This window comes from Lissotriton helveticus, chromosome 8, assembly GCF_964261635.1.
Source record: "Lissotriton helveticus chromosome 8, aLisHel1.1, whole genome shotgun sequence".
Taxonomy (NCBI): Eukaryota; Metazoa; Chordata; class Amphibia; order Caudata; family Salamandridae; genus Lissotriton; species Lissotriton helveticus.
The window spans coordinates 1,337,135,200-1,337,161,842 of NC_136069.1; the positions used below are offsets into that span (position 1 = coordinate 1,337,135,200).

Sequence of the window (26,643 nt, forward strand, 5' to 3'; positions counted from 1 at the left end):
GTGCGGTGCACGTACCCTTACCAAGACAGTTTCTGGCAAAGCCCGATTCAAGTTGGTTTACTACAACTTCCTGCATCGCACTTATAGGACATGACACCTCTAGCACTTCATCAGATATCTTAGACCCGGTCGGATGCAGGTCCACGCTGAGGGTGCTCAGGGGCTGCTTTTCATACCTGGCCTGCGGGTGTCGGAAGGTGCAGGATTTTTAGGTACAAATGGTGGAGAAACTTTTGCATACAATTTCGCTAAGGGCACCCTTACTACACAATTTTGTTCACTGGGTAATATCAGTAGGTCTAAAGGACACAAGATGGCGTATAAATACGTACAATTCGGCCTGTTTTTTCCCCACCGCAGAGTGGCTAATACATGGCTTAGTGAGCACACTCTGCTAGATGAGCACTGGGATAGAGAAGCAGAGGAAAGGGCACGAGTGGAAGAGCTCCACATGAAACTAAACAGGAGGGATGAAAAGGTAACACACACACATGGAGGGCTCTCGGAGACAGATCTGTGGCTACGGAAGACGTTTCATCAAGTGATGTTTCACTGACACAGAAAACTAAACTCAAACTGAGATTAGAGTACGAGGTAAAATATGATTAGTCAGATATTCTGTTGAATTTCTGGCGGTGCGTCCATTGGGGGCGTTGCCCCACTAGCCAGGACGACCATCACTGTCATGCATTGGCAGGCATTCAATCGATTTAATTACCGGTCCAGTCTTTGTAGCAGCACGACACAATCATGACTGAATCTGATCGGATCGGACCTGGCTGACCTCATCATCGCGGAAGGGTGGGGGCCTGCGGCAGTGTGCAGTGAGTGATGACAGGCCGCGGCGTGGCTGCATGCATGTGCGCCAGCTGAGCAGAAGGATGGCAGCCAGGGCAGCAGCAGTGTGCGCATTTTGGACTAGTCATTTTTATGACTTGCCCACGCATGCGCACACACGCTGCAGTACCTTCCCTCCTCCTCCTCCCCCCTAGCAGTCAAATAGACAGGGACCCGGCTCCCCCGGGTCTCATTATGGGCAGTATTATCCCTGCTCGTAGCCAATCCTGGCACAGTGGCACTGTTAATGCTGCGCCAGGATTGGCTGAGTTACCGCGCACACTTAAGGATGGTGCTTCGCGTGGGTGGTGGCTGTGCTCAGTGCTGACACACTGTATGGCCAATCACATGTGGCCATGGCAAACCATGTAGTGGTGATTGGCCGCTGGGGGCACGTCACCACGCCTGGCGTAGTGCCCATATAACACAACATCAACTATGTCACAGTTGAGAGAGCACAAGTCTGAAAAAATGTATAAGTGCACCATATTTACAAGCACGTAGTTAGTTTAAACATGCTTTTGCACACGAGTGTTTTATATTTAGAAGTGAAATACACAGAGTGTCTTATATACAGTAGTGAAATGTGTAGAATGTTTAAGTAGAGTAACAATAATCATAACTGTGTGAGATTAATGTAGAAATGTTGGAATGAAAACGAAAACCTCATGTTCTCATGTTAAAGGAATCATGTTAGAGTTGAATAGAACTCTAAAAATCCAGTATATTGTGTAGGCCTTAGGGAAATTCACAGCAAATCTAAACGTGCTGCTAAAATAATGTGAGATGGGGTTAACCTGGTTCTTCCACAAATGTATTATCGAATTAAGTTTGAAATATATGTTTTATAGATGTGTTGTTTTAGAAACGTATGCTAGTTAAGAATGTTGTTTAAATCAAGTTAATGTTTTAGAGTGCAGGGACTCGCTTGATGTAAATCAAGGAGGCCTGTGCTGATAATGTCATCTCCTTTGATGTGCCATGTGCTCGTTAGAGGAGAAGTCGAGAGGTGTCCAGCTCAGAGCTTCGAGCGTGCTTTACGACCTATAGATATGGTGGAGTCTGGAATTTGAGGCCCACTGCAGGACGGACTGTATGCAGGTGCGAGGGTCTTAATCAGCTAGACTGAAAGGGGCTTTGTTCAGTGGCGCTTGGCGCAGGCCTGTAGGAGTTTCCAGGAATTTCAGGGGGTATCAGCGCACTGGAGAAGAAGCCTGGGAACCAAGGTCAACTATAACGAGGGTCTTGAAGAGTACCATCATGGAGTTTACCGCGCAAAGATGTACCACGTGAGGGGCGTCCCAAGGGGCGTTTCTATTGGAAATGTGATTTGGTATTAGGGAAAGCGACCCGGGAGGAGAGTAGAGCAGATGATTTTGGGAGCCTAAGGAAGCGGATGGGTAGGCAGATAGGCTGATCAGGAGAGACCCATTATCAGAGAAGAGACAAAGAGAAGTGCGTGATCTTCTTAGGAAGTCACCACGGCTGACACCTAGAGGGGTAAAAGATCTTGTTAAGTAGGGATGTCACTTATAGTGTAGGGACAGACTAACCTTAATTTTCTTTTCTGTAATGACTTTGAGGTTGCAACTTGTATCCATTTTGGCAACGCTTATGTTATTTGAAGTTGTACTCATTATTCTGTTTTTCAGACTCAGACTATTCAAAAAGTTTATGTTCATAGTGATACCAATTTATCTTCTGAATCTCATTTTGAGAAGTTTGTATCTTCAGTTATCCTTGACTTTATATTAAATCTTTGAAACTTAAATTTGGTCAGTGATCATTTAGAGTGGTGTAAGTTCTTAAATTGATTGACTTATTGTTAGATTACCTTTTACTCAATGACAGGTACCAACGATTCAGTCGACTTGGTTTGGGATCTGGTAAGGTAACTAGTAACCAGAAATCCCGCGTTAACAGTTGGTAGCAGAGTGAGGATGGTTATCTTCTTGAGGAAGGTAATCTAGAGAGGTTAGTTTACCCCAAGGCCCCGAGACGTCGAGAGACGAGCAGCGGAAGAATCGTGTGCCGAAAGGTGCAGACGGTGCGAGAAAAGCAGCAGTATCGGAGGAGAGTGAGTATAAAAAGGGTCATGCGTGAACAGATTGCGGTGTTTTGTGTTGTATTTGTATTGTAATGTCTTGCGGAGTTGAATGCCTGTAGTGTGAATGAGAGAAGGTTGTGAGCGCGCGCAACCTGGTAAACTGGTTACCTGGTAAACGGGTGAACTGGTGAAATCTTAAGTTCAGGCCAGAGCTTAAGTGGTTTTGGGTGTATCGAACATCCAGGGTAGTTGTCGACCATAGTACGGAGGTCACGAGGTACCATTGACCGCCGTGGATCCAAGATAGGGGGAGTGTAAGAGTGAGTGTATGAGTAACGGACGCTGGTCGAAAGTTACTGCGTGTGAGTAACCTATCGGAGAAGGCGATTGTCTGGAAGTAAACGGAAAGACATTTCGCCAAGTTAAGGTGACAACTACAGAAAGACTGTGGGCGTACAGTCAAGAAAGGTGATCGCTTGGACGGAAGTAATCATTTTTTTCAGAGTATGAATGGGACGCGTGCATGACCGAGGAGACGAGCTGAGAAAGGAGGGGAACTGCTGCGAAGGGGGACGGGTGACGTCGGCTAGAGCCGCGCTGTGATTGAGCGGTTGGTGTGACGTTAGCTAGAGCCGCGCTCTGGTTGGGTGGCTAGAGTGACGTCGGAGGAAAGTCGCGTACGGATAGGCCAGTTAGTGAGAACGGGGCTGAGATTGGTGGAATATCATCAGGAAGTAAACAACCGCGGAGAAAGAGCGAAATCATGAAGTGTTTTAAGTGTTTGAAAGGGATTTTTAAACGAAAACGAAGTGAACATTATTATGGGGAAGAGGCTCCGCCGGAGGGTACGCCAGCTCATTATATGGCAACGAATGTTGGGCTGCATACCATATTATGGATTGGGGCTTGGAATAAGCTTACGGAAGGGAATGAGGAAATGCAGTTCCCGAGGTACGGGACGTTTAAGTTAGAGGTGTTACATCGGCTAAAAGCAACCATGTCCTCATTGAAACCCTCTCCCAGACCAACACAGTTTGAGGCCCTTAATGCATGGATTAGGGCTGCACACGACAGAAATTTGAACAGGCGTCAACAAAGACTGACGCGATCGGTAAGAGCAGTGCGAGATTCTAAATGGGATGAGGAAGCAAAGCGGTGGAGGGTACAGGTTATTGAGGTGGAAAAAATTTATCCGATGAGGGAGGTGGCAGGAGGAGGAGGAAACCTCATGGAAGAAGACGAGGAAAGCGAGTCGGAGGACAATCTGATAAACAGATTGTTAATGGGTAGACCACCTCCGAGAGTGGGGGTGATAGAAGATAGGGGGCTCGCAAGGGAAGATGGGAATGCCATTGAGGGGTATACACCACTCCCTATATCGGAATGGACACCTACCAAAGGTGGGGAGACACCTCAACCCAGCACAGTACAGAGTGTAGTGGGAAGGTTTGTGGTGCAGAAAACGCCAGCCACCGAAAGGGTTGAGTCCTTTGGATTGCCAGATGCTCTTCAGGTGCCTGTTACCATAGGACCTATAGTATCGATCTATAACCCAGAGAGAGATAGAGAGGAAGAACAGAGGCAGTTGGATAGAGAAAGGATTGAGATGGAAAGGAGGAATAACGTGACAAATGCATGGAAGCAATTGCCAGGTTCGGTAACGTGGAACACACCATTAGATACATCTGTAGGTCCCAATACAGGACAGGGAGGTCAGAGAGGACCGATGGACCTAAGGGGACCGCAGCCAAAGTCCTATACAGAATTAAGAGCTGATTTGAGGGAATGGGATGGGTCCGCAGTAGCCCCGAGTAATAGGTCAAGAACAGAACCAGAATGGGAAAGCAGAGGTAATGGGACCGTATCTCATTGTGGGGCCAGCGAAAGTAGTCAGGGGCGGGAAGGCCAAAGTCAAGAGAATAGAGGGGGTACACGTCCTGCAGATCAGAGAGAACAGCAGGAACAAAATAGTAGGAGTGTAGAGTGTGAGGAAATGTCCCGTCTCTGGGAGAAAGGGGGAGATGAGATGGTACGAGCTTTTCAGAATAGATTTAGGTGCCTTCATCATGTACTCGGAGAAGATGTTCAACATTGGAGAAAGGAGAACAGCGATAGGTCCCGCCACGCCTCGAATAATCAGGAATCACAGGGAAGTAGTGAAGAAAGAGGGAGTAATGGAATATCTTACCCTGCATCCCGTGAAACTAACCAGGATGGGGAGAGAGGGGCTATGAGGCGTGAAGGAGTGTTTCACCACCCACCCCGAGAAGATGGAAAGGCATGGGACCTAGAGAGATGGGAACAGGGGAGGACTCCCTATAACTCACCAGTACCTAAACGTAGATCTCGGAGCTGGGATGGGAGAGATGCGGATGGAGGAGCTAAATTGAGTGTCTTGAAAGCTGAAATTAAGGCAAAGAGGCTCGATGTTACTAGTTTAAAATCAGATGTTGATGAGATAATAGATGGAACATTGCCTTTGGAAAGGATAGAATTGTATGAACAGGATGAGTTATTGTTCATGGCAAAGGATATTACTAGGAAAGCTAGAGCGTTTCATGAGAAACTGACTGATTTGGCAGACAGGTATGCCGTGGATTTATCTAGGACAAGGGCATTACAGAGTAACCACAGATTACAGTACGCAGACCAGGATCTAGATGAGAAGAGAACTACTGGACTAAAAACACACATAAGAGAGCTGGTATCAGGGATAAGAGTGTGGAGAGAATTGGACAAATGGGAAGAAAGGTGGTCGAAAAAGGGCACAGTTAGACGAAGTGCAAATGTGATGACCCCCGAGGGAAGGGTAATGCATATGGAGGCATTCCCTTTGCGAGAAATATCCAACGGAAATTATGTGCATGTGCCCTGGAGTAGAGGAGACTTAGCTGCATTTACCAACTCATTTCCGAAGTTAAGGGACAATCCAGTTGAGTGGTATAAGCAGGTAGAAAGGTTTGTCAAGATCTCGAAAGTATTGTGGATTGATTTGAACACGTTGTTTGACATCGTGGTCCCATCTGATTTGTGGACCCCGTGCAAGACTAGTGTTGAATGGCCAAATACTGAACCAGTGAGGGATGCTCGGACTAATGGACCGTCCGAGATTGTCATGCGAAAGTATGAAAGGGTAATAGCTTGGTTGAAAGATAAGGTACCACCACAGGATATAGATTGGGTGAAAATAGACCGAACGAGGCAGGAACCCAAGGAGACAGTTCACGAGTTTTATGAAAGATTATTGAAAACATTCAAGCAATACAGTGGACTAGATGTAATGGATCCCAAAGATATAGGGCAGTTTGTGTCAAAGTTTGTCTTGGGGTTGAGACCTGATATTTGTTTGATGATACAGCAACATTTAATTTGTTGGCAGAACAAACCACTAGATGAGATTCTACGTTATGCGAGATACTGTAGTGACGAAATAGATTCTAAAGCTAAGAATTTAAAGGAGAAATTAATGGTGGTGCAAATGCAGTCCGCTGGGAAGGGGGGCCAGCAGAAGCAGGGGATGGGACGAAAACCAAACGGTCAGAACAAAGATAATGAAGAAGGGCAGAGACCTAGGATAGACTTTGCCACTTTAAAGAAAACGACGAAGTGCCATCAGTGTCACCAGGTGGGGCATTGGCGACGCGAGTGTCCCTTTAACCCTGAAAATGGAGAGCTAGAAGTAGAAGAGCAGGTTCAAGAAGTCCCAACTCCAAAGGTGACAGTTCCAGGCAGCAAGGTGGCCAAAGGGGGGACTTCGGCTCCACGGGCCCAGTTCCCACAGCCACCGAAGGTAGCGACAGGGGGAAAGGTCTTTAAACAGATGCCTCTCTTCATTGAGGAAGAAAAGTGTTATTACATTGATCCATTGACAGGACAACGTGTGAGCAGTGAAGAGGACTGTACCCTCGGGGCTGTCCTAGAGGTGGATCAGAGAGGGCCATTTGTTGAGGCAGAGGTGGCAGGGTGTCCCACTACGTTCTTGGTGGATACTGGGGCTACCCGATCAACTCTGAGATCGGCGGTGGTTCCAGACTTGCCGATGTCAGGGAAAACAATTCAAGTGGTAGGAGTCGCGAACAAAAGGCTGACTAGTCCCTTGACAGAACCAGTGTCTGTGAAGATAGGAAACCATATGAACGAGCATCAGTTTGTGGTTTGTGACTCGAGTCCGGTATGTCTGTTAGAAAGGGATTTGTTGTGCAAATTGAACTGCACCATATACTGCACCCCGCAAGGAGTGGAGGTACAGACTACTGACGATGATGCTACCTTTAAGGTGGCCAATTCAAAATCCTGTGTAGAACTATATCCTACTCTGACAGTTGAAGATCTTCCCCAAGATTTAAGAGATGCAGTGGCGTCAGAGGTATGGGATTTCACAGGAGAAGAAATAGGATTGATTAAAGGGGTAGAACCGGTAAAAATACTGGTAAAACCAAATGCCGAGTTTCCAAGAACGCCTCAATACAAATTGTCCCAGGAAACGATTGCGGGGATAAAACCTGTGATCGAGTCAATGATACAACAGGGAATACTGAAAGAAATCGTGGGTAGTCCTTGTAACTCCCCGATTATGGGTTTGCAGAAACCTAGCGGAAAATTCAGGATAGTGCAGGATTTACGAAAGATTAACAACATAGTCGTTTCATGTTGTCCCGTGGTACCGAATCCTTCAGTGATACTATTTCAAATACCATGTCAGGCAGAATGGTTCACAGTGATAGATCTTTGCCAGGCTTTCTTTTCCATCCCATTGGATGAAGAGAGCAGGTATCTTTTTGCTTTTAAAATGGAAGATCGCGTTTTAACATGGTGTTGAATCCCACAAGGATTCACAGACAGCCCATCCATCTTCAATCAGTTGTTGAAAAAGAATCTCGAAAATCTAGTACTGCCCCAGAACTCGGTTCTGGTCCAGTACATAGATGACCTACTTGTTGCGTCAGAGACAGAGGAAGCCTGTAAAGCAGACTCAATTGCCTTACTGAACCATTTAGCCGAAAATGGACATAAGGTATCTCCGAGCAAGTTGCAGTATTGTCTGACAGAAGTACAGTATTTAGGGCACCGGTTAGAGAAAGGAAAACGTAAGGTGTCACCAGAGAGGATTGAGGCGATAATGAAGATGAATGCGCCTACCACACAGAGGGAAGTTAGAATGTTCCTAGGAATGGTGGGTTACTGCCGACAGTGGATAGTTAACTTTTCACTGAAAGCAAAGCCCTTACAGAAACTGACGCACAAGGAGGTGAGTGATCCGGTACCATGGGACGAAGAATGCTTGGTGGCGTTCTTGCAGCTGAGAGACGATTTGTGTCGTGCTCCGGCTCTGGGAATGCCAGATTACGAGAAATCATTTTCACTCTATTGCTGTGAGAGAGAGGGATGTGCTTTGTCAGTCTTGGCACAGACCCACGGAAATGCCCGTAGACCAGTTGCATATTTTTCGGCTACATTAGATCCAGTAGCCGCAGCGTTGCCCGGATGTCTCAAATCCGTTGCTGCAACGGGTGTCAGCATTGAAAGGAGCGAGAGTATTGTGATGGGACATCCAGTGGTGGTGTATGTACCACATTCAGTTGAATTGCTAATGACCAGGACGAAGACGCAGCATCTGACCAATAGTAGGCTCACGCGCTACGAGCAAGTTATTCTTGCCGCGGAGAACGTGACTCTCAGGAGATGCTCTGTCTTGAATCCTGCTACTTTAATGCCATTACCTACTGTAATAGAAGGCGAAGGATGTGAAGACCACGATTGCCTTGATGTGACTGAACTATGCACGAAACCCAGACCAGATATTGTGGATGAGCCGTTGTCTGACCCCGATGAAATTTATTTTGTTGATGGCTCATGTTTAAGAGACGATACTGGTCGGTTGAGAGCAGCTTATGCTGTTTGTACCATTACTGGAGTTGTGGAAGCCGCTTGCCTGGAAGGAGTACATTCCGCACAGGTAGCAGAAATCATTGCCCTAACTCGTGCCTGCATAGCAGGAAACGGAAAGGGAGTCACCATATACACTGACAGCCAATATGGTTTCGGTGTGGTTCATGATTTCGGGCAGTTGTGGTCTCAGAGGGGTTACATGACCTCCTCTGGTTCGCCCATTCGAAACGGAGAATTTGTGAGATTGTTGTTAGAAGCATTACAAGGTCCAGTTGACATTGCAATCGTAAAGTGTGTAGCTCATACTAAAAATACAGATTTTGTGTCACAAGGCAACAGATACGCTGATGAAGTCGCACGTTATTGTGCGGAACAAGATTATTCGTTTTCTAAAGTGGAAATAGATGGTGCTGAAGAAAAGACAGAATTAAGTATGATGTTAGAAACTGTAGACACTTGGGAGGATTTAAGAATGATGCAGGAGAACGCACCTGAAACAGAGAAAAAGGCATGGGAAATAGCAGGTTGCGTGCGAAGCGAAATGGATTTTTGGGTTTCAGCAGATGGGAGGGCTGTGTTACCTGAAGAATTAGCAAATCCCATGGCGAGAGAAATACATGGTCCAGTACATCTAGGAAGGGATGCTATGATGAGAGTGTTTAGGCAAACTTGGTATTGCCCCAAATTTAGAATAGCAGCAGAATCAGTATGTAAGCGATGTGTTACCTGCCAACAACTGAACGTAGGCAAACGAACACCAGTCACACTGAGTCACATTGGGAGGTCGGGGGGGCCTTTCAATAGGATGCAACTAGATTTCATCGAAATGCCAAGAGTTAATCGCCTTCGGTATGTGTTGGTGATTGTATGCGTATTTTCCAGATGGGTTGAAGCATACCCTACACGTAGGTGCGATACACTCACAGTGGCTAAATTGTTGCTCAGGGAGTTGATACCGCGCTTCGGGGTGCCTGCCTCTCTGGAATCGGACAGAGGAAAACATTTTAACAGCGAAATAGTGAAGATGTTGTGCTCCACACTGAATATCGATCAAAAGCTGCATTGTAGTTATCGACCAGAAGCTTCAGGAATTGTGGAACAAGTGAACGGCACTTTGAAGAATAGATTGGCTAAAGTAGTGGCATCCACATCTTTGAGTTGGCCAGATGCTCTTCCTTTAGTGCTTATGAGCATGCGCAGCACCCCTGACAGGAGGACAGGTCTCTCTCCACACGAGATTCTGATGGGGAGGGCCATGAGACTTCCCACAGTTCCAACTGCTGCCCTATTGAATATTACAGATGATCTGATCTTGGATTATTGTAAAGGATTGTCTGACGCCATCCATTCTGTGTCCCTTCAGGTGCATGCGGCTGAAGTTCCAGCATCGAGGAACCTGTGTCATGACCTGAACCCAGGGGACTGGGTGTTGGTTAAAAAACACGTCCGGAAGAACTGCCTAGATGTTCGCTGGCGTGGGCCCTTTCAGGTAATCCTGATCACGAACACCGCGGTGAAGTGCGGGGGGCTACCAAATTGGATCCATGCATCCCATACTCGAAGAGTTCCGGCACCTCTAGAAGAAACAGCTCCTATCCCAGACGAAAACCCGGAAGTGGAAGAAGAGTTGCAAGAAGGGATCGAAGCAGCTGAGGGGGTGTCGGAAGAAGTTGGGAACGCATCGGATTCAGAAGAAGAGCGAAGGCAGGACGGCAGTGAGACTGAAGACGCAACTGAAGGAGAGAGCAGCAGTGAATACGAAACAGACACAGATCAGTACCAAAGTGATCAAGAACCGAGTGTGAGGACGAGATATAGGAGTACAAGGTGTGAGGCTGCCACTTGGCCGGGAAGAGACAGGAGGCTAAGTTTGAGGTCGGCCCAGGAAGAAACACTTGTTCCTATATCCGAAGACTCGGATCAGGAGGAAGATACCCAAGAGGGAACCGAGGAGGGCCCTAGAAGATCAAGGAGGGTGCGAGTGCCTAGTAGAAGATACTCTACTCCTGATTGGACCTACCTCGTTGCAGATGTCGGTGGGGCACAGAACCGGGAGGGTCAGGGAAGTGAACCTGATCAGAACTGACCCAATCATCACTGTACAAATTCTGTTCCTGCTACCGGGGGCGGAGACTGAAAGGTTGCTGACACTCAACATCGTCTATCCTCCTCTCCTAAGCGGAATAAGAAAATTGATTTTAGAAACAGTTGAATTTCCAGTTTGCTGTTCACGATATCCAGTGTTGGAGGGAACTCTCCTTCGGTTAGAAATGCTTGAGCGAGTAGTGGAAGCTCTTGGAATGCTCATTGTTTTGGACTAACACTTTGATTGCAAAAAGACTTTTTGAAAGGACTTTGAAAAATTACTGCAAGATAACCTAGCGCCGAGTGGAAGAAGAAAATTGGTAGGGGTTTCCTTTTAGCGGATGGAGAAGGGCTAGGGTTGTCTGTTTTCTACAGGACTTTAAACTGTTTTGCGGAGTAAATTGTCGGCTTCCAAGTGTTCCAAAGAGGGACAATATGTAAAAGAAAGACTTTGTACAGAGAGAAGAAGAAGCGAATGCTGGAAGAAAGTCAAGAACTACACTGTTTGAGAACATGGAGGCTGGCAACCCGAACCGCAGGGCAAAATGTATAGTTGGCACATTGTTGGGAGTGGTGATTTCCCTGATAGTTTTAGTGGTTACTGTCTCATACATAGTGGGACATGAGAGAGATGCAACTGCAGTCAAGGAGGTCAAGGGAGTGTCAACACCGAGAACCACTATTGTTAATGATAAGGGAAACATCAATGATAAAGACAAAGCGTTGTTAGATGCAGAAATAAAAAGGTTACACACAGATGAGTCACAGGGAAATTTCAGGTCAAATGCTTATGCTAAATTACTTTATGAGTACATTGATGTCATGGAGGCGAAGAATTGCTACGTTTGTATGCAATTACCAGCTTCGGTAGAGGAGGGTATCAGATACCATCATCTTCCATTGACATATGGAATCACATGCAGTTTGTTGTTGAGCATATTTTATGGACGAGAAGGATTTGAGTATTATTTCTCGAATTTCGACTCGACATTGCCAGAGGTCCCAAATTACAAGCATTTGAACAAGTGGGACTATTACAAAAGCGAAGACAGATTACACAAATGGTTTATTCCATGGAAAACGTTAGATACTTCACATGCTCGAAGAAACAATCTGACTTGTCAAGTGTCAGAAATTGAGAAAAAGTTTATAGGGCAGGTAGATACTAGATACAGGAGGCAGAAGATTCTGAAGGCCTCAGGACAATGGGAAACAGATTGGACCAAGGAGGAAAGGATACATCAAAGAAAGGGTAGCTTTGGTCCAATTGCTTTAGACAAGGAGAAATGGGGGAAACTGTGCATTCACAGGAGTTACTCCTATTATGAGAATCTGTATGTAGGTCAAGTCAGTTGTGAACATGCTTTTCAACTGGAGTATTACTCTAAGGATTTTCTGAAAGAGATGCAAGCAATTCCAAATGTATATTTTGTATGTGGAAGAAATGCCTATGTGAAGCTACCAGATAATTGGTACGGATCATGCTATCTGGCTATTGTCTTCCCTAAAATATATCATGTTGAGAATTTAGAAACGACGAAGAAAGAAATTCCAACTAGAGGGAAGAGAGGGCTGGGAGCAGCAGAAGTAATTGGAGATGTATTCGGTGCTGCATTCCCTATTCTAGGAGTGATACTGAATGACATTAAGATTAGGAGGTTAGCTACAGTCGTAGATAGGCTTTCCGCCAGTACTGCTAGATCATTGATGCTGGTGGAAGGTGAGATGCAATCGATTAGGGCAATGGTTCTTCAGAACCGACTTGCTTTAGATGTTCTGTTAGCTAAAGAGGGAGGAGTCTGTAAGGCTTTGAAGGTCCAGGAGTGCTGCACTTACATTCCAGACAATTCAAAACCTCTAGAGAAGTATATACGAAACATCACTGCCATACACTACGAAATTGAGGATCTGACAAAGATAAACGTGTGGGAAAAAGTAGGTCATGGAATGGGTAAAGTTGGAGGTTGGTTTGCCAACTTAGGAAAGGGTATCGTTTGGTACATACTGAAACCCATCATCATAATTGTGATTTGTGTAATCACTTTGTGGGGATTGGTGCGTTTGTATCAGTGGTATAGAGCAAATAGGTTGCAGAGAACTATGAGGAAACAGGAGGAAAAGTTGACAGCGATGCAGGACACCCAATACAGGAGTCTAAAGGCATTAGAGACAATGAAAAGAGGTGGCATTGCCACGACTTCACTTTGAAGGGTTCTACATTTTGTGATGGTGTCTTGATGGTGATGACCCCAGAAGGTCATCAAAGGGGGGATTGAGAGAGCACAAGTCTGAAAAAATGTATAAGTGCACCATATTTACAAGCACGTAGTTAGTTTAAACATGCTTTTGCACACGAGTGTTTTATATTTAGAAGTGAAATACACAGAGTGTCTTATATTCAGTAGTGAAATGTATAGAATGTTTAAGTAGAGTAACAATAATCATAACTGTGTGAGATTAATGTAGAAATGTTGGAATGAAAACGAAAACCTCATGTTCTCATGTTAAAGGAATCACGTTAGAGTTGAATAGAACTCTAAAAATCCAGTATATTGTGTAGGCCTTAGGGAAATTCACAGCAAATCTAAACGTGCTGCTAAAATAATGTGAGATGGGGTTAACCTGGTTCTTCCACAAATGTATTATCGAATTAAGTTTGAAATATATGTTTTATAGATGTGTTGTTTTAGAAACGTATGCTAGTTAAGAATGCTGTTTAAATCAAGTTAATGTTTTAGAGTGCAGGGACTCGCTTCATGTAAATCAAGGAGGCCTGTGCTGATAATGTCATCTCCTTTGATGTGCCATGTGCTCGTTAGAGGAGAAGTCGAGAGGTGTCCAGCTCAGAGCTTCGAGCGTGCTTTACGACCTATAGATATGGTGGAGTCTGGAATTTGAGGCCCACTGCAGGACGGACTGTATGCAGGTGCGAGGGTCTTAATCTGCTAGAATGAAAGGGGCTTTGTTCAGTGGCGCTTGGCGCAGGCCTGTAGGAGTTTCCAGGAATTTCAGGGGGTATCAGCGCACTGGAGAAGAAGCCTGGGAACCAAGGTCAACTATAACGAGGGTCTTGAAGAGTACCATCATGGAGTTTACCGCGCAAAGATGTACCACGTGAGGGGCGTCCCAAGGGGCGTTTCTATTGGAAATGTGATTTGGTATTAGGGAAAGCGACCCGGGAGGAGAGTAGAGCAGATGATTTTGGGAGCCTAAGGAAGCGGATGGGTAGGCAGATAGGCTGATCAGGAGAGACCCATTATCAGAGAAGAGACAAAGAGAAGTGCGTGATCTTCTTAGGAAGTCACCACGGCTGACACCTAGAGGGGTAAAAGATCTTGTTAAGTAGGGATGTCACTTAGTATAGTGTAGGGACAGACTAACCTTAATTTTCTTTTCTGTAATGACTTTGAGGTTGCAACTTGTATCCATTTTGGCAACGCTTATGTTATTTGAAGTTGTACTCATTATTCTGTTTTTCAGACTCAGACTATTCAAAAAGTTTATGTTCATAGTGATACCAATTTATCTTCTGAATCTCATTTTGAGAAGTTTGTATCTTCAGTTATCCTTGACTTTATATTAAATCTTTGAAACTTAAATTTGGTCAGTGATCATTTAGAGTGGTGTAAGTTCTTAAATTGATTGACTTATTGTTAGATTACCTTTTACTCAATGACAGGTACCAACGATTCAGTCGACTTGGTTTGGGATCTGGTAAGGTAACTAGTAACCAGAAATCCCGCGTTAACACAGTCACGAGGAGAGTGAGCGCCGTAGAGACCTCGTGACTCGTGCCTGCTGCAGTGAGGGTCTTTTAAGTTCTTCTATCTTGTCTTCTCGAGTGAGTCGTGACGGAGTCACAGTGATGATGAGAGTGTGACACTGACTCTCTTCCTAAAAAGTAAGTTTTTTTTTAACACAGTGACTGTGTACAAGTACTGAACTTCAGTAGAGTGCGTGTGCGCGGTGCATGTGTGGGTGGCGGTGGCATGGATGTCATCATGAGATTAACTGATAAAGTCTGAAAATCACAATAAAACACCAGTCAGTTCACAGGTACCTGAGCCTTCAGTGTGCAAATGCATGGTCTGGCTGCCGCTAACTCAAAAATTTGCTATATGCGATTATGCGGAGAATATAATATGAAGGCCCCAGTCTGCGTGCGCAGTGTGAAAATCACAATAATAAACAACACATACACATTGATTTCACAGGTCACGACCGTCATGTGCTTAGGCTACCTCAAAAATGTGCTATATGCGGCAGATTGAGTAGAATAATATGAAGGCCCCAGTCTGCGTGCGCGGTGCGTGTGTGGGTGGCGGTCAGTGGCATGGATGTCATCGTGGTTAGTATGGGATGTCATCATGATTAGTATGAAGTTCTTCTGATAATCACAAAACACATTTCACAGGTCACGTGAGCCTTTCTTCAGTGCAAATACAGACCTGGTAAGTTTAATTGTAAACTTTCCCCTGCTCCAACTGCCGTGCGACCCCCCCTCCCCCCCTCCCTCCTCCGCGAGTATTGTGAGCCGGTAATGTAATGGGAGTGGGCCTGACAACACCAGAGGCTCGCTCAGGCCTCACATAAACAGACGGGCACAGGTGATGATCCAGGAGACCACGGTGGTTGTTGGGAGCCAGACCGGCCTGGGCTAATTGTTCAAATGGCACACGGGACGCTCTCTGTTTTAACGGAGACACGTCCAGCTCAGAGTTTTTCGCCTGAGTTTGCAAGGCGTTTTCAGCCCATAGTGATACGGGAATCCACGCTGATCATATCAAGGTGTATATCAGACATGCCAACCCTCCCGATTCAGGCGTGAGACTACCGATTTGAAGGGTAGTCTCCCGCCTCCCGATTCCTACAAGCAAAAACTCGATTCCTCTGGGGTTTCAGCTGACAGGGCTTGGTAGTGTGTAAAGTGCTAATCCTTCCAGCAAAGAGTGGCGATGCAGGGGCTCTCGAAGGGGTGAAAAACCAACAAAGCGCCATTAACAAGGGAATCATCTTTTAAAGACCTGCAAAGTACTGGGGGGGGGGGCGAGAGGGGTGGAGCCGTTTCAGCCCGGGCTGCCACAGGGGGGTGGAGGTGCATGCACTGCCAACAAATTGCCAGGCCCGTGCCCAACACTTGCATCACCCTCTCTGCCTGCCATTATGCTTCATGCTTCTGAAAGGTAAGAAAAAAAACGTGCATTTACGTTTCAAATGTCCGATCCTACAGCAGCACACGTCCAAAGCCCATACATACCAGTAACCCGATTCAAAGCCCCATTCTCCCGATTTTTCTTTTAAATCTCCCACTTTGCTCTCCTGAAATGTTGGCATGTATGGTATATGTATGTACATAGTTGTTGCTTCAAGTTATGTGACTAATTACAAGCGAGTCTGAAAATCTGACCTTTTCAGAGGTTTCCAGATATGAGGCAAACTGGTGAGAGGTAACCGGCACAAGACAGAAAGAACCGTGATTCTGCCGGGATTAGGAATAGTTAGAGAAGTAGACATCTGCTGACGGTGGCTGCTGTCTGAACGGTATTGGATGCCACAGGTGTGAGGAAGTTAAATGTACAAATCAGAGAGCTTATTCGTTCCTGTATTGTGCGAGTGGAATGTAAACAGCACTGCACAGTTACACAAACCTGCACGCAAGGACTTGTTCTAAAATACCACAGAGAGAATTATTTAAAAATTAACATGGTGTTGTCACAAGGTTTGTTTTCCCTCAATGATTCTAGTTTATGCAGATTATTGGACTTTAAGGGGTGGGATGTGCAGCCTTGGTAAGGACCCAGCTGTGTGATGTCACTGGTAGTGAAATGTTCTGCGAGGTGCTTGGATGCTATGGAGTCTCACCCTTTAAATGAGCATTTTAGTGTTTCTATCATGGTTGGTAAATTCATTAATTTCGTTTATGAATGTGTTTATTACTGTTTTTTGTTTATTCAGGCACTGCTCTCTTCATCTGCTATTCATTTTGCATGCGTACTCCATTATTGCTGCATCCATGCTGGGTGGTGTTCTTGGGTCACATAGGATGCCTTGGGGCTTGTTCTCTGCATATGTTGCCTGTTTTCAGGCTGTCAATCGCCCCCATTTCTTTTGTTGTTACCCACAGAGCCAATTACCTCACATGTGCATGCATTGTGTGTCTATCCATTACCATGTGCGCTTCGGTGGTCAGGGTACCATCTCTGTGCAGTGTTCACAATTGTCACCCGGAGTTTTTTCAGATATTACACGGCGGCTTAATCAGCATCTGAATACTGATAGGCTGGGTTAGCTGAGCTCTGGGGATAGTCAGTGTGATTACAAAAATGGCGAGAAGGACCCCACAAACCCACCTTATGGCAGTCAGACTCACTCGCTAGGCTCACTCGCCACTGAGCACTCACCTCAATAGGCTGGGTTAGCTGAGCTCTGGGGATAGTCAGTGTGATTACAAAAATGGCGAGAAGGACCCCACAAACCCACCTTATGGCAGTCAGACTCACTCGCTAGGCTCACTCGCCACCGAGCACTCACCTCAAACTTTTACGCCCCACTACTTTCAAATGTCACCAGCCGCCTTGTGGTTAAGTTCCCTTAACAGTATACTGTACAATGTGACGGATGTTAAATGATGCACTCTTAGTTGAATTTAAACTGGTTAATAAATGTCTATAACTACATTTTTAGTTGCTCTTCTAAAATCCTCGCTTCCTGGCCTCAATGCTTAAGTTAGAGTCTCAGTTGAATAGATTTACCCAAACTCTTGTGACTTGATGCATTAACGATACTCACAATACTCTATGGATTCAAGTGCAGACAACTTTGTTTTAACCAAACTTTAAGTTAGTATTCTGGACACAATGAAGAATTACAGTGTAACACAAGAAGCCCCTATGAGGCATTGCACTTACTTGAGCACTATTCTGAAGAGAATTGCTGTAGTTATAATAACAAAGTTTGAAAACAATGCAGCCAGGGCCTGTATTAAAAAAAAGAAAAATGATGTTATAGCCTGGCTGGATATGTATATTGCCGTCAGCGACATTTGACTTGACTTGGTTGCATCTGGAAGCATGAAACCCAACCTGGGGAGCTCCGAATCCGTGCATGATTGGGAGGAAGTAAGATACTCACCTGTATCGAATCTGGTAGGGACGTCTTTAATTGCCAAACCTTTGTAAAACCATTGCCACCTTACAGCAGTAATTAAAAGATGACCTTCCAGGTTAAGTAACGAGAGACATAGTGAGCTACTACCAGTCATGGCCCAATATGCTCGACTAAGGTTGTACAGGAAAATAAATAAACGGTTGTATTTGGGTTGTGAGAATATGGTGTAAACGGCAATGAAACAGAGTGTAATGGACTAAGGGTTCTAAGGTTACTGCATATGCTTACGTTTTCTTCTCGCACTTAGTTCCCAGTTCTTTCGAGACAGATTACCAAGCAGAGAACAAGACATTGGCAAGAACTTCATCCAGAGAAAACTTTAAAAAATTACTATTCAAATTAATCATTTTACAATCAATTGTGAGCTCGTATATCCTTTTAGTTATGACATACAAAGTCGATCATTTGAGGGGACAACAGTGGCTGCTTCACACATTGCAAGGACTGGATCGTTTTGAGAATCAAGAGCTCATCAGTAACACAACCCAATCTACAGGAAATGGGCCATTAGGCCTTTTGACTGTAGGCTACCCATCCAAACATCCACCCAATCAAGCACGGATCCGGAGCTTCCCAGGTTGGGTTACATGTGTTGATATTGGTTATAAAAAAAAAAAAAGAAAATCTACATCTTCTACAAGACATTCATAGATTAAAAATAGCACATACGGATGGTAAATAGTGCAAGGTAAAAGCATCTTAAAAGTATTGTAAAACGAATACAGAGGGAGAGAAGAGAAAAGACAAAAATGACATTCTATCTACATGATTTGCAAGAGGCGGCCAGCACAGACCAGAGGTAGGGGGCGGGGGCATAAAAAATAAAAATATACCTTCTCGCTGCGTCTCTCCTCGCTGGCCTTAACAGGAAGCACATCCAGGCTCCAAGTCGGAGTGGCGGAGCAAGGGCATTAAAAAATAAAATACACACTTACCTTCTCGCCGCTTCCTTGCTGAGTCTCTCCTCCGTGGTCCTTCTTCGCTGGCCTGAACAGGAAGCACACCCAGGCTCCCAGATATCCGATCACAATGTTGCCTTAGCAGAGTTGTGATTGGTCTGAGCGCCGTGTTTCGGCGCTCAGACGCTGGTTAGGAGCCTGGGCATGTTCTCCACGCAGGCTGTAATGCAGCCTGTATGGAGAACATTCGAAGTGCGCAAGACTGTTTGTTTGGATGGCCCGAAAGGGTCGGCAAAGCAGTCAATGCGCACTTAGGAGGGTCTACCACTCCTCTTCTGCCCCCAATCCCTCACGTAAAGCCGTGGAAGTAGGAGAAAATAAAATGATAACGCAAGTTATCATTGTATTTTCCCTTTATTTCACTGCTAAAAAGCAGTGGGGCGACACTCCTCTGACTTCGCAGAGGAGCCGCAACTGTGATTTAAATAATATACACTGCAAACACATGGACAATAGGCCAGTTTTTCAAGTACCATTATGTGTACGCTTTAGAGCCCATTATAAGAGCAAAAGTGAGGGTACTGATAAAGCTGGCCTGGGTGACTATTACATGATTAAGGTACGAAGAGAACAAAGGCAAGGAGGCACAGGGAAGGCACTTTAGCACAGTGAGGACATTAAAATATGAAGAGCAGAGGCTTCATAATGGGAAACCAGTAGAAATGAGCTTGGAAAGTTACGAAGCAAGGTTCTTAGTAGAGATCTGAAGACAAGTGTCAGTCAGGAGCATATGTTGAAACCTGTGCTTGGCAGAAAACCATCCTGCCATTAGTCTGCAGAGAGACTATTACACAAGTTTAACAGACAGGTAACTAGGAGAGTTTAGTAATGATTTTGAATTGTCCAAATGGAGGTATGGGGAAATCTTTAGGTTTAGTAGTTGTAATCTATAATCTGTGAGCCCTGCATCTTGCTCCACAATTCAAAGGCCCAGCCATGCAAATGAGGTTGAAGTTCTCAGAGGAAGAGAGAGTTTGAGCTAGGATGAGTTCCTATGAAATTACATTATTTTCTTAGAATATTTAAGTGAGTTTGTTTCTCTGTCCTTCAGACGCCAATGCAGCTTTACCTGAAAATATCACAAACCTCAAAGCAAAGAGAAACAGAACACAACCTACAAACACTGTGCTTGTGCTTCAGGATTTTTTAATTATTGGGAATAATTGTCAGAAAAGATGTGGTTTAGGGGAAATAGGATAGGAAAGAAGCAACTCACCCTGAATAGAAAAATAAGGAAATTGGAGCGGATGTGGCCTAACGGCTAGAGCAGTCGACCTCGAAGCTGGAACCGCGTTTACGATGCTACCATCACATTGTTTGTAGCGTTGTTCGAATGCAATACCTTTACATTGCAAGTCATTAGATCGACTTGCTGTAGGGGTTGCTCCAACCTAAGGAATAGTATAATCTACTATTCCAACACCTTCCCTACTTTTGCGCAGGCTGGATTTGGAATAGTAAATTATACTATTCCTAAATCCAACGCACCCCCTACAGCAAGTCGTTCTAATGACTTGCGATCTAAAAGTATCGCGTTGTAACAAATGCGTTGTAATAGAACGCGATGTAATAGCATGCATTGTAACATGCTATATTCCTGGAAACTGGGTTTGAGTCTCAGCAATGACGCTCAATATCCTGTGATTCTGACAAATCACTTAATCGCCCCATGCCTAACAAAACACACAAACTAAAAAAAAATGTGTTAAGTCTTTAACACAACTGAGGCTCATTTAAAGGGCTTTGATACCCAATATCTTCGAGTCGAGTTTGCGCTAAATAAAAGTATTTTTTTTTAAAAACGTAAACCTAATTCTGAGGGTTTCATTTGAAGCCAGACGCTCCACTCAATTTTTTGGGGGTTAAATGATAATGTCTGAAAAGGCAGCGAAGTGTTCGTAGATCATTGCTGTAGGAAGTGAAAAAATAAACACGCTAACTGACCCTTCAGGCTGTAATGGGCCAGTGCTGCTTCTAGAACTCCTTAAATGGAACAAGGTCAGGTTTCCTCTCATGTCAAAAGCAATCTGAATGTCTTTATGCATCGGCAAAGCCAAGAAGCCTGTTTTAATATGAAAACCCAAATAAAACACATGTATTCACAAAATGCTGTCGAACATGATTTCCAGACATTTCAGAGCGGGACACCCTCTAGACACCGGTGTTAGACCTGCAGCGATTGCTGTTTAGGTTTCGACCTGGCGAAAAGCTGCGCCGCGCAGCTTTTCGGCGCAGGTCGAAATCTTTTGAGTTACACTGTGTGCTTTAGTTCAGCCTCTCTCTTCCATTGGCTAGCTCCATAAATGGAGGCTAGCCATTGGAAGAGAGAGGCGTCTGTCATTCACCGAGGCGATTGGTGGGCGTTCCGTAGAATTTTTCCCTTTTGCCTACGTCATGCGGCGGTGGGCGTGTTTATTTTTTTTTCTCGGCAATGCGGCCGCCATTTTTTCGTGGAGCTGGGGCGGACGGGTCGATCCTACATCCTGAAACATCAAGGGTGGTCTGCTCGTCTGTCTTGCACAACAGCTGGAGACTTGTTCTGTCCAGAGATGCCCTTATTTTATTATGTTATGCTATGTTATGTTATGTTATGTTAAAAGGGGTGCTTCTATAGCGCACGGCTACTCCGAGGAGTGTCCCGGTGCTGTCGGAGCCTCACAGGTCAAGGAGAAAAACAAAAGAAACAGGCGGTAAAGTCAGCATGATAAGAGGAAGGTGGAAGAAGTTATTGATGAAACATCCAGGTTTTCAAATCCTTTCTGAAGGCCAGAAGATTGGGGCAGGATCTGAGCGTGAGAGGAAGATCGTTCCACAGCAGGGGCGCAAGATGTTTAAAGGAGCGTCCGCCCAGGCGAGCCCGATGTATCCTAGGGGTGACTGCCCTAGCTTGTGACGAGGATCTCGAAGGAAGGTAAAAAGTGATCCACTTTTGAAGATAGCGGGCGCCTAAACCATGCAGGGCTTTAAAGGCGATGGTCAGAGCCTTAAAAGCGATCCGCTTCTTAATGGGCAGCCAATGAAGAGTTCTGAGGAGCTCCGTGGCCCTGGCTCTTCTGGTAAGGCCAAAAATGGCCCGGGCTGCCGAGTTCTGTACTATCTGAAGGCGCGATATGAGGTATTCCGGTAGGCCAAGGTACAGAACGTTAGCGTAGTCCAGGCGAGAGCCAATCAGGGCCTCGACCGTGGTCTTTCTGTGCTCGATGGATAGTAGGGGCATGAACTTCCTCAGCATCCTCAGGATCGCAAAGCATCTGCCAGCCAGGCCCGACACTTGACCCCTGAAAGAGAGGCAGTTGTCGACCTGGATACCTAGATTCTTCGCCGACCCAGAGTCACTGTCAGGTGGAAACATGGCGGCCGGCCACCACTCCTTCCACCTGGGATCAGCGGGGCAGCCAAAGAAGAGAACTTCCGACTTTTCGGAGTTGCATTTGAGGCAATGTTGGCTGAACCAGTCAAACACCGCCCCAAGGCAGTCCCGTATGGAAGTCCCGTCAAAGTCGTGGCCCTTATCGCAGGTGAGCAGGAGTTGTGTGTCGTCAGCGTACAACACGATCTGGGCCCCAAAACCCTCCGCGAGTGCCGCCAAAGGGGTCACGTAAATGTTAAAAAGCGATGGGCTCAAGATTGAGACCTGCGGAACTCCGACCTCCAGAGGTGGCATCGCGGCGGAAAAAGGTGGGGCCCAGATAGTTTGCTGACGGTTGGAGAGGAAGGACCGGAACCAGTTGAACACCGTCCCCCTCAGACCCACCTCCCAGAGTCTTGCTAAGAGGCGGTCATTATGTTTTATCCTTGTTGTAGTCTGCGAAAAAAGACATATGATTTTGTGAATAGTGTTAGTTTGTGGCACTCCTGTAACCCTGTTGGGTACTGTGACATACGCGGAAGATGAGGGAGGGCGTTTTAGGTTGATTGTGCGAACTGAAGTCCTCTAATTTTACCTTTCATTTGAAAAGATGTGATGGGTTAGCGGCCGTGCTTTTTTGCCCTGCACAGCCCGTAATGCAGAGCCAGACTGATTTCCTAGAGGCTGTGTGGACTTTGATGACAGTAGGTGGTGGCGTAGACGTTGTTTTAGACTCTTTAAGCATGTTAAGCTGTTCAGCACAGTTGAATACTCTGTGCAACCGAACACTGAGCGACGTCACTCCTTTCCTTTTATCCCTGTGGCACCTTATTTTTGCTGACGGACACACAGCGACTTAGCTTTTCTATATTGAAGCAGGGGTTTGAGCTCAATTGCGAACGCAAACAGTGCTTGGTGTAAGCATCTTTAAATTTCAGGTCGTGTCTCGTATGCTTTAAACTAACTTCCTTTCAGATTTAGGCTCAGTTAAATATTTTTCTGCCTTATGGACAGACTGGAAACCCCCTTAATAGCCATTCGGTAAGTGGCCGTTGGACTACTTAATATAATAAAGATCACATGGCCTAATTCCAGGCATTTTAACAATTCTGAATGCGTTTGTTTTTCTTCACTTCTTCCATGAGAGTAGGCACTGGAGCCGCATTGCCTATTCTGCTGAGCTGTGTTTTAACTCCGTGGAGTTTGGCGAAGAAAAGTGATTTCTGCCTGTTAATATAAAGGATCTTAATTCAGGATTGACCAGATGAATTTATACAGCTGCCTAAGTCTGTAATTGCAGTTCAGAGTGCAAAGTGAGTGTGCAGAGTAGTGAGTGCAAAGTGAGTGTGCAGAGTAGTGAGTGCAGAGTGAGTGACCAGAGTAGAGAGTGCAGAGTAGAGAGTGCAGAGTAGAGAGTGCAGAGTGAGTGACCAGAGTAGAGAGTGCAGAGTGAGTGACCAGAGTAGAGAGTGCAGAGTAGAGAGTGCAGAGTAGAGAGTGCAGAGTGCAAGAGAGTGCAGAGTGCAAGGGAGTGCAGAGTGCAAGGGAGTGCAGAATGCAAGGGAGTGCAGAGTGCAAGGGAGTGCAAGGGAGTGCAGAGTGCAAGGGAGTGCAGAGTGCAAGGGAGTGCAGAGTGCAAGGGAGTGCTAGGGAGTGCAGAGTGCAAGGGAGTGCTAGGGAGTGCAGAGTGCAAGGGAGTGCTAGGGAGTGCAGAGTGCAAGGGAGTGCTAGGGAGTGCAGAGTGCTAGGGAGTGCAGAGTGCTAGGGAGTGCAGAGTGCTAGGGAGTGCAGAGTGCTAGGGAGTGCAGAGTGCTAGGGAGTGCAGAGTGCTAGGGAGTACAAGGGAGTGCAGAGTGCTAGGGAGTACAAGGGACTGCAGAGTGCTAGGGAGTACAAGGGAGTGCAGAGTGCTAGGGAGTACAAGGGAGTGCAGAGTGCTAGGGAGTACAAGGGAGTGCAGAGTGCTAGGGAGTGCAGAGTGCTAGGGAGTGCAGAGTGCTAGAGAGTGCTAGGGAGTGCAGAGTGCTAGAGAGTGCTAGGGAGTGCAGAGTGCTAGGGAGTGCAGAGCGCTAGGGAGTGCAGAGCGCTAGGGAGTGCAGAGCGCTAGGGAGTGCAGAGCGCTAGGGAGTGCAGAGTGCTGAGTGCGAGGGAGTACAAGGGAGTGCAGAGTGCGAGGGAGTACAAGGGAGTGCAGAGTGCGAGGGAGTACAAGGGAGTGCAGAGTGCTAGGGAGTGCAGAGTGCTAGGGAGTGCAGAGTGCTAGGGAGTGCAGAGTGCTAGGGAGTGCAGAGTGCTAGAGAGTGCTAGGGAGTGCAGAGTGCTAGAGAGTGCTAGGGAGTGCAGAGTGCTAGGGAGTGCAGAGCGCTAGGGAGTGCAGAGCGCTAGGGAGTGCAGAGCGCTAGGGAGTGCAGAGCGCTAGGGAGTGCAGAGCGCTAGGGAGTGCAGAGCGCTAGGGAGTGCAGAGTGCTAGGGAGTACAAGGGAGTGCAGAGTGCGAGGGAGTACAAGGGAGTGCAGAGTGCTAGGGAGTGCAGAGTGCTAGGGAGTGCAGAGTGCTAGGGAGTGCAGAGTGCTAGGGAGTGCAGAGTGCTAGGGAGTGCAGAGTGCTAGGGAGGGCTAGGGAGTGCAGAGTGCTAGGGAGGGCTAGGGAGTGCAGAGTGCTAGGGAGGGCTAGGGAGTGCAGAGTGCTAGGGAGTGCAGAGTGCTAGGGAGTGCAGAGTGCTAGGGAGTGCAGAGTGCTAGGGAGTGCAGAGTGCTAGGGAGTGCAGAGTGCTAGGGAGTGCAGAGTACTAGGGAGTACAAGGGAGTGCAGAGTGCTAGGGAGTACAAGGGAGTGCAGAGTGCTAGGGAGTACAAGGGAGTGCAGAGTGCTAGGGAGTACAAGGGAGTGCAGAGTGCTAGGGAGTGCAGAGTGCTAGGGAGTGCAGAGTGCTAGGGAGTGCAGAGTGCTAGGGAGTGCAGAGTGCTAGGGAGTGCAGAGTGCTAGGGAGTGCAGAGTGCTAGGGAGTGCAGAGTGCTAGGGAGTGCAGAGTGCTAGGGAGTGCAGAGTGCTAGGGAGTGCTAGGGAGTGCAGAGTGCTAGGGAAGAGTGCTAGGGAGTGCAGAGTGCTAGGGAAGAGTGCTAGGGAGTGCAGAGTGCTAGGGAAGAGTGCTAGGGAGTGCAGAGTGCTAGGGAGTACAAGGGAGTGCAGAGTGCTAGGGAGTACAAGGGAGTGCAGAGTGCTAGGGAGTACAAGGGAGTGCAGAGTGCTAGGGAGTGCAGAGTGCTAGGGAGTGCAGAGTGCTAGGGAGTGCAGAGTGCTAGGGAGTGCAGAGTGCTAGGGAGTGCAGAGTGCTAGGGAGTGCAGAGTGCAGAGTGCTAGGGAGTGCAGAGTGCTAGGGAGTGCAGAGTGCTAGGGAGTACAAGGGAGTGCAGAGTGCTAGGTAGTACAAGGGAGTGCAGAGTGCTAGGGAGTGCAGAGTGACTGCAGAGTGCTAGGGAGTGCAGAGTGACTGCAGAGTGCTAGGGAGTGCAGAGTGACTGCAGAGTGCTAGGGAGTGCAGAGTGCTAGGGAGTGTAGAGTGCTAGGGAATGCAGAGTGCTAGGGAATGCAGAGTGCTAGGGAATGCAGAGTGCTAGGGAGTGCAGAGTGACTAGGGAGTGCAGAGTGACTAGGGAGGGCTAGGGAGTGCAGAGTGACTATGGAGGGTTAGGGAGTTCAGAGTGACTAGGGAGTGCAGAGTGACTATGGAGGGTTAGGGAGTTCAGAGTGACTAGGGAGTGCAGAGTGACTGCAGAGATTAAGCTAATAGCAATGTAAATGACAATGCCATTAATTTATCTGTTTTCAAAACCAACACATAAATACAAATTTTGTCATTTACAATGCCAATAGGTCTAACTTTTCCAAAGGCGAAACCATTGCATTGTAAATGCTTGTTTTAAAATGGTTACAGCGGGGGAGGCGGGAACCTCCCCTTTGCCCTGTTGCCCTCCCCACTGCGTTTACAGGTATTTCACCACCTATAAAAGCAGCACTGTTTAATTTAGCACTGCAGTGCAGGCAGTGAAACGTCCGTCTGCACAATTAACGCAGACCAAAGACCACATATCGTTTAGAAAGATAAAATTTGCCAGATGTTGTGAATGCAGAGAAAATGTAGTACTGATGATTGTTGTCTATGTAGGAATTATATAGCAGATATGCAAGATGTGATTTAAACTGCTGTTAACAAATGAAATCTAGACAGTTTAAGAAAATACAGATTATACCCGCTTGTAGGCAGGTTTCTTTTAATATAAATTATTTTAAAAATAACATTTTTATGTATA

General features: G+C 46.3%; 1 protein-coding gene across 2 annotated transcripts in view; it reads right to left on the bottom strand.

The window, feature by feature from the left end:
- Positions 1-26,643, bottom strand: part of SLC35A5 (solute carrier family 35 member A5) — a 155,880-nt gene that overhangs the window by 20,121 nt on the left and 109,116 nt on the right. For both annotated transcript variants that reach the window (XM_078658314.1, XM_078658315.1), the window contains exon 6: positions 17,767-17,834. In XM_078658314.1, the coding sequence (XP_078514440.1) occupies positions 17,767-17,834 (68 nt within the window). The remainder of the gene's footprint in view (positions 1-17,766; positions 17,835-26,643) is intronic.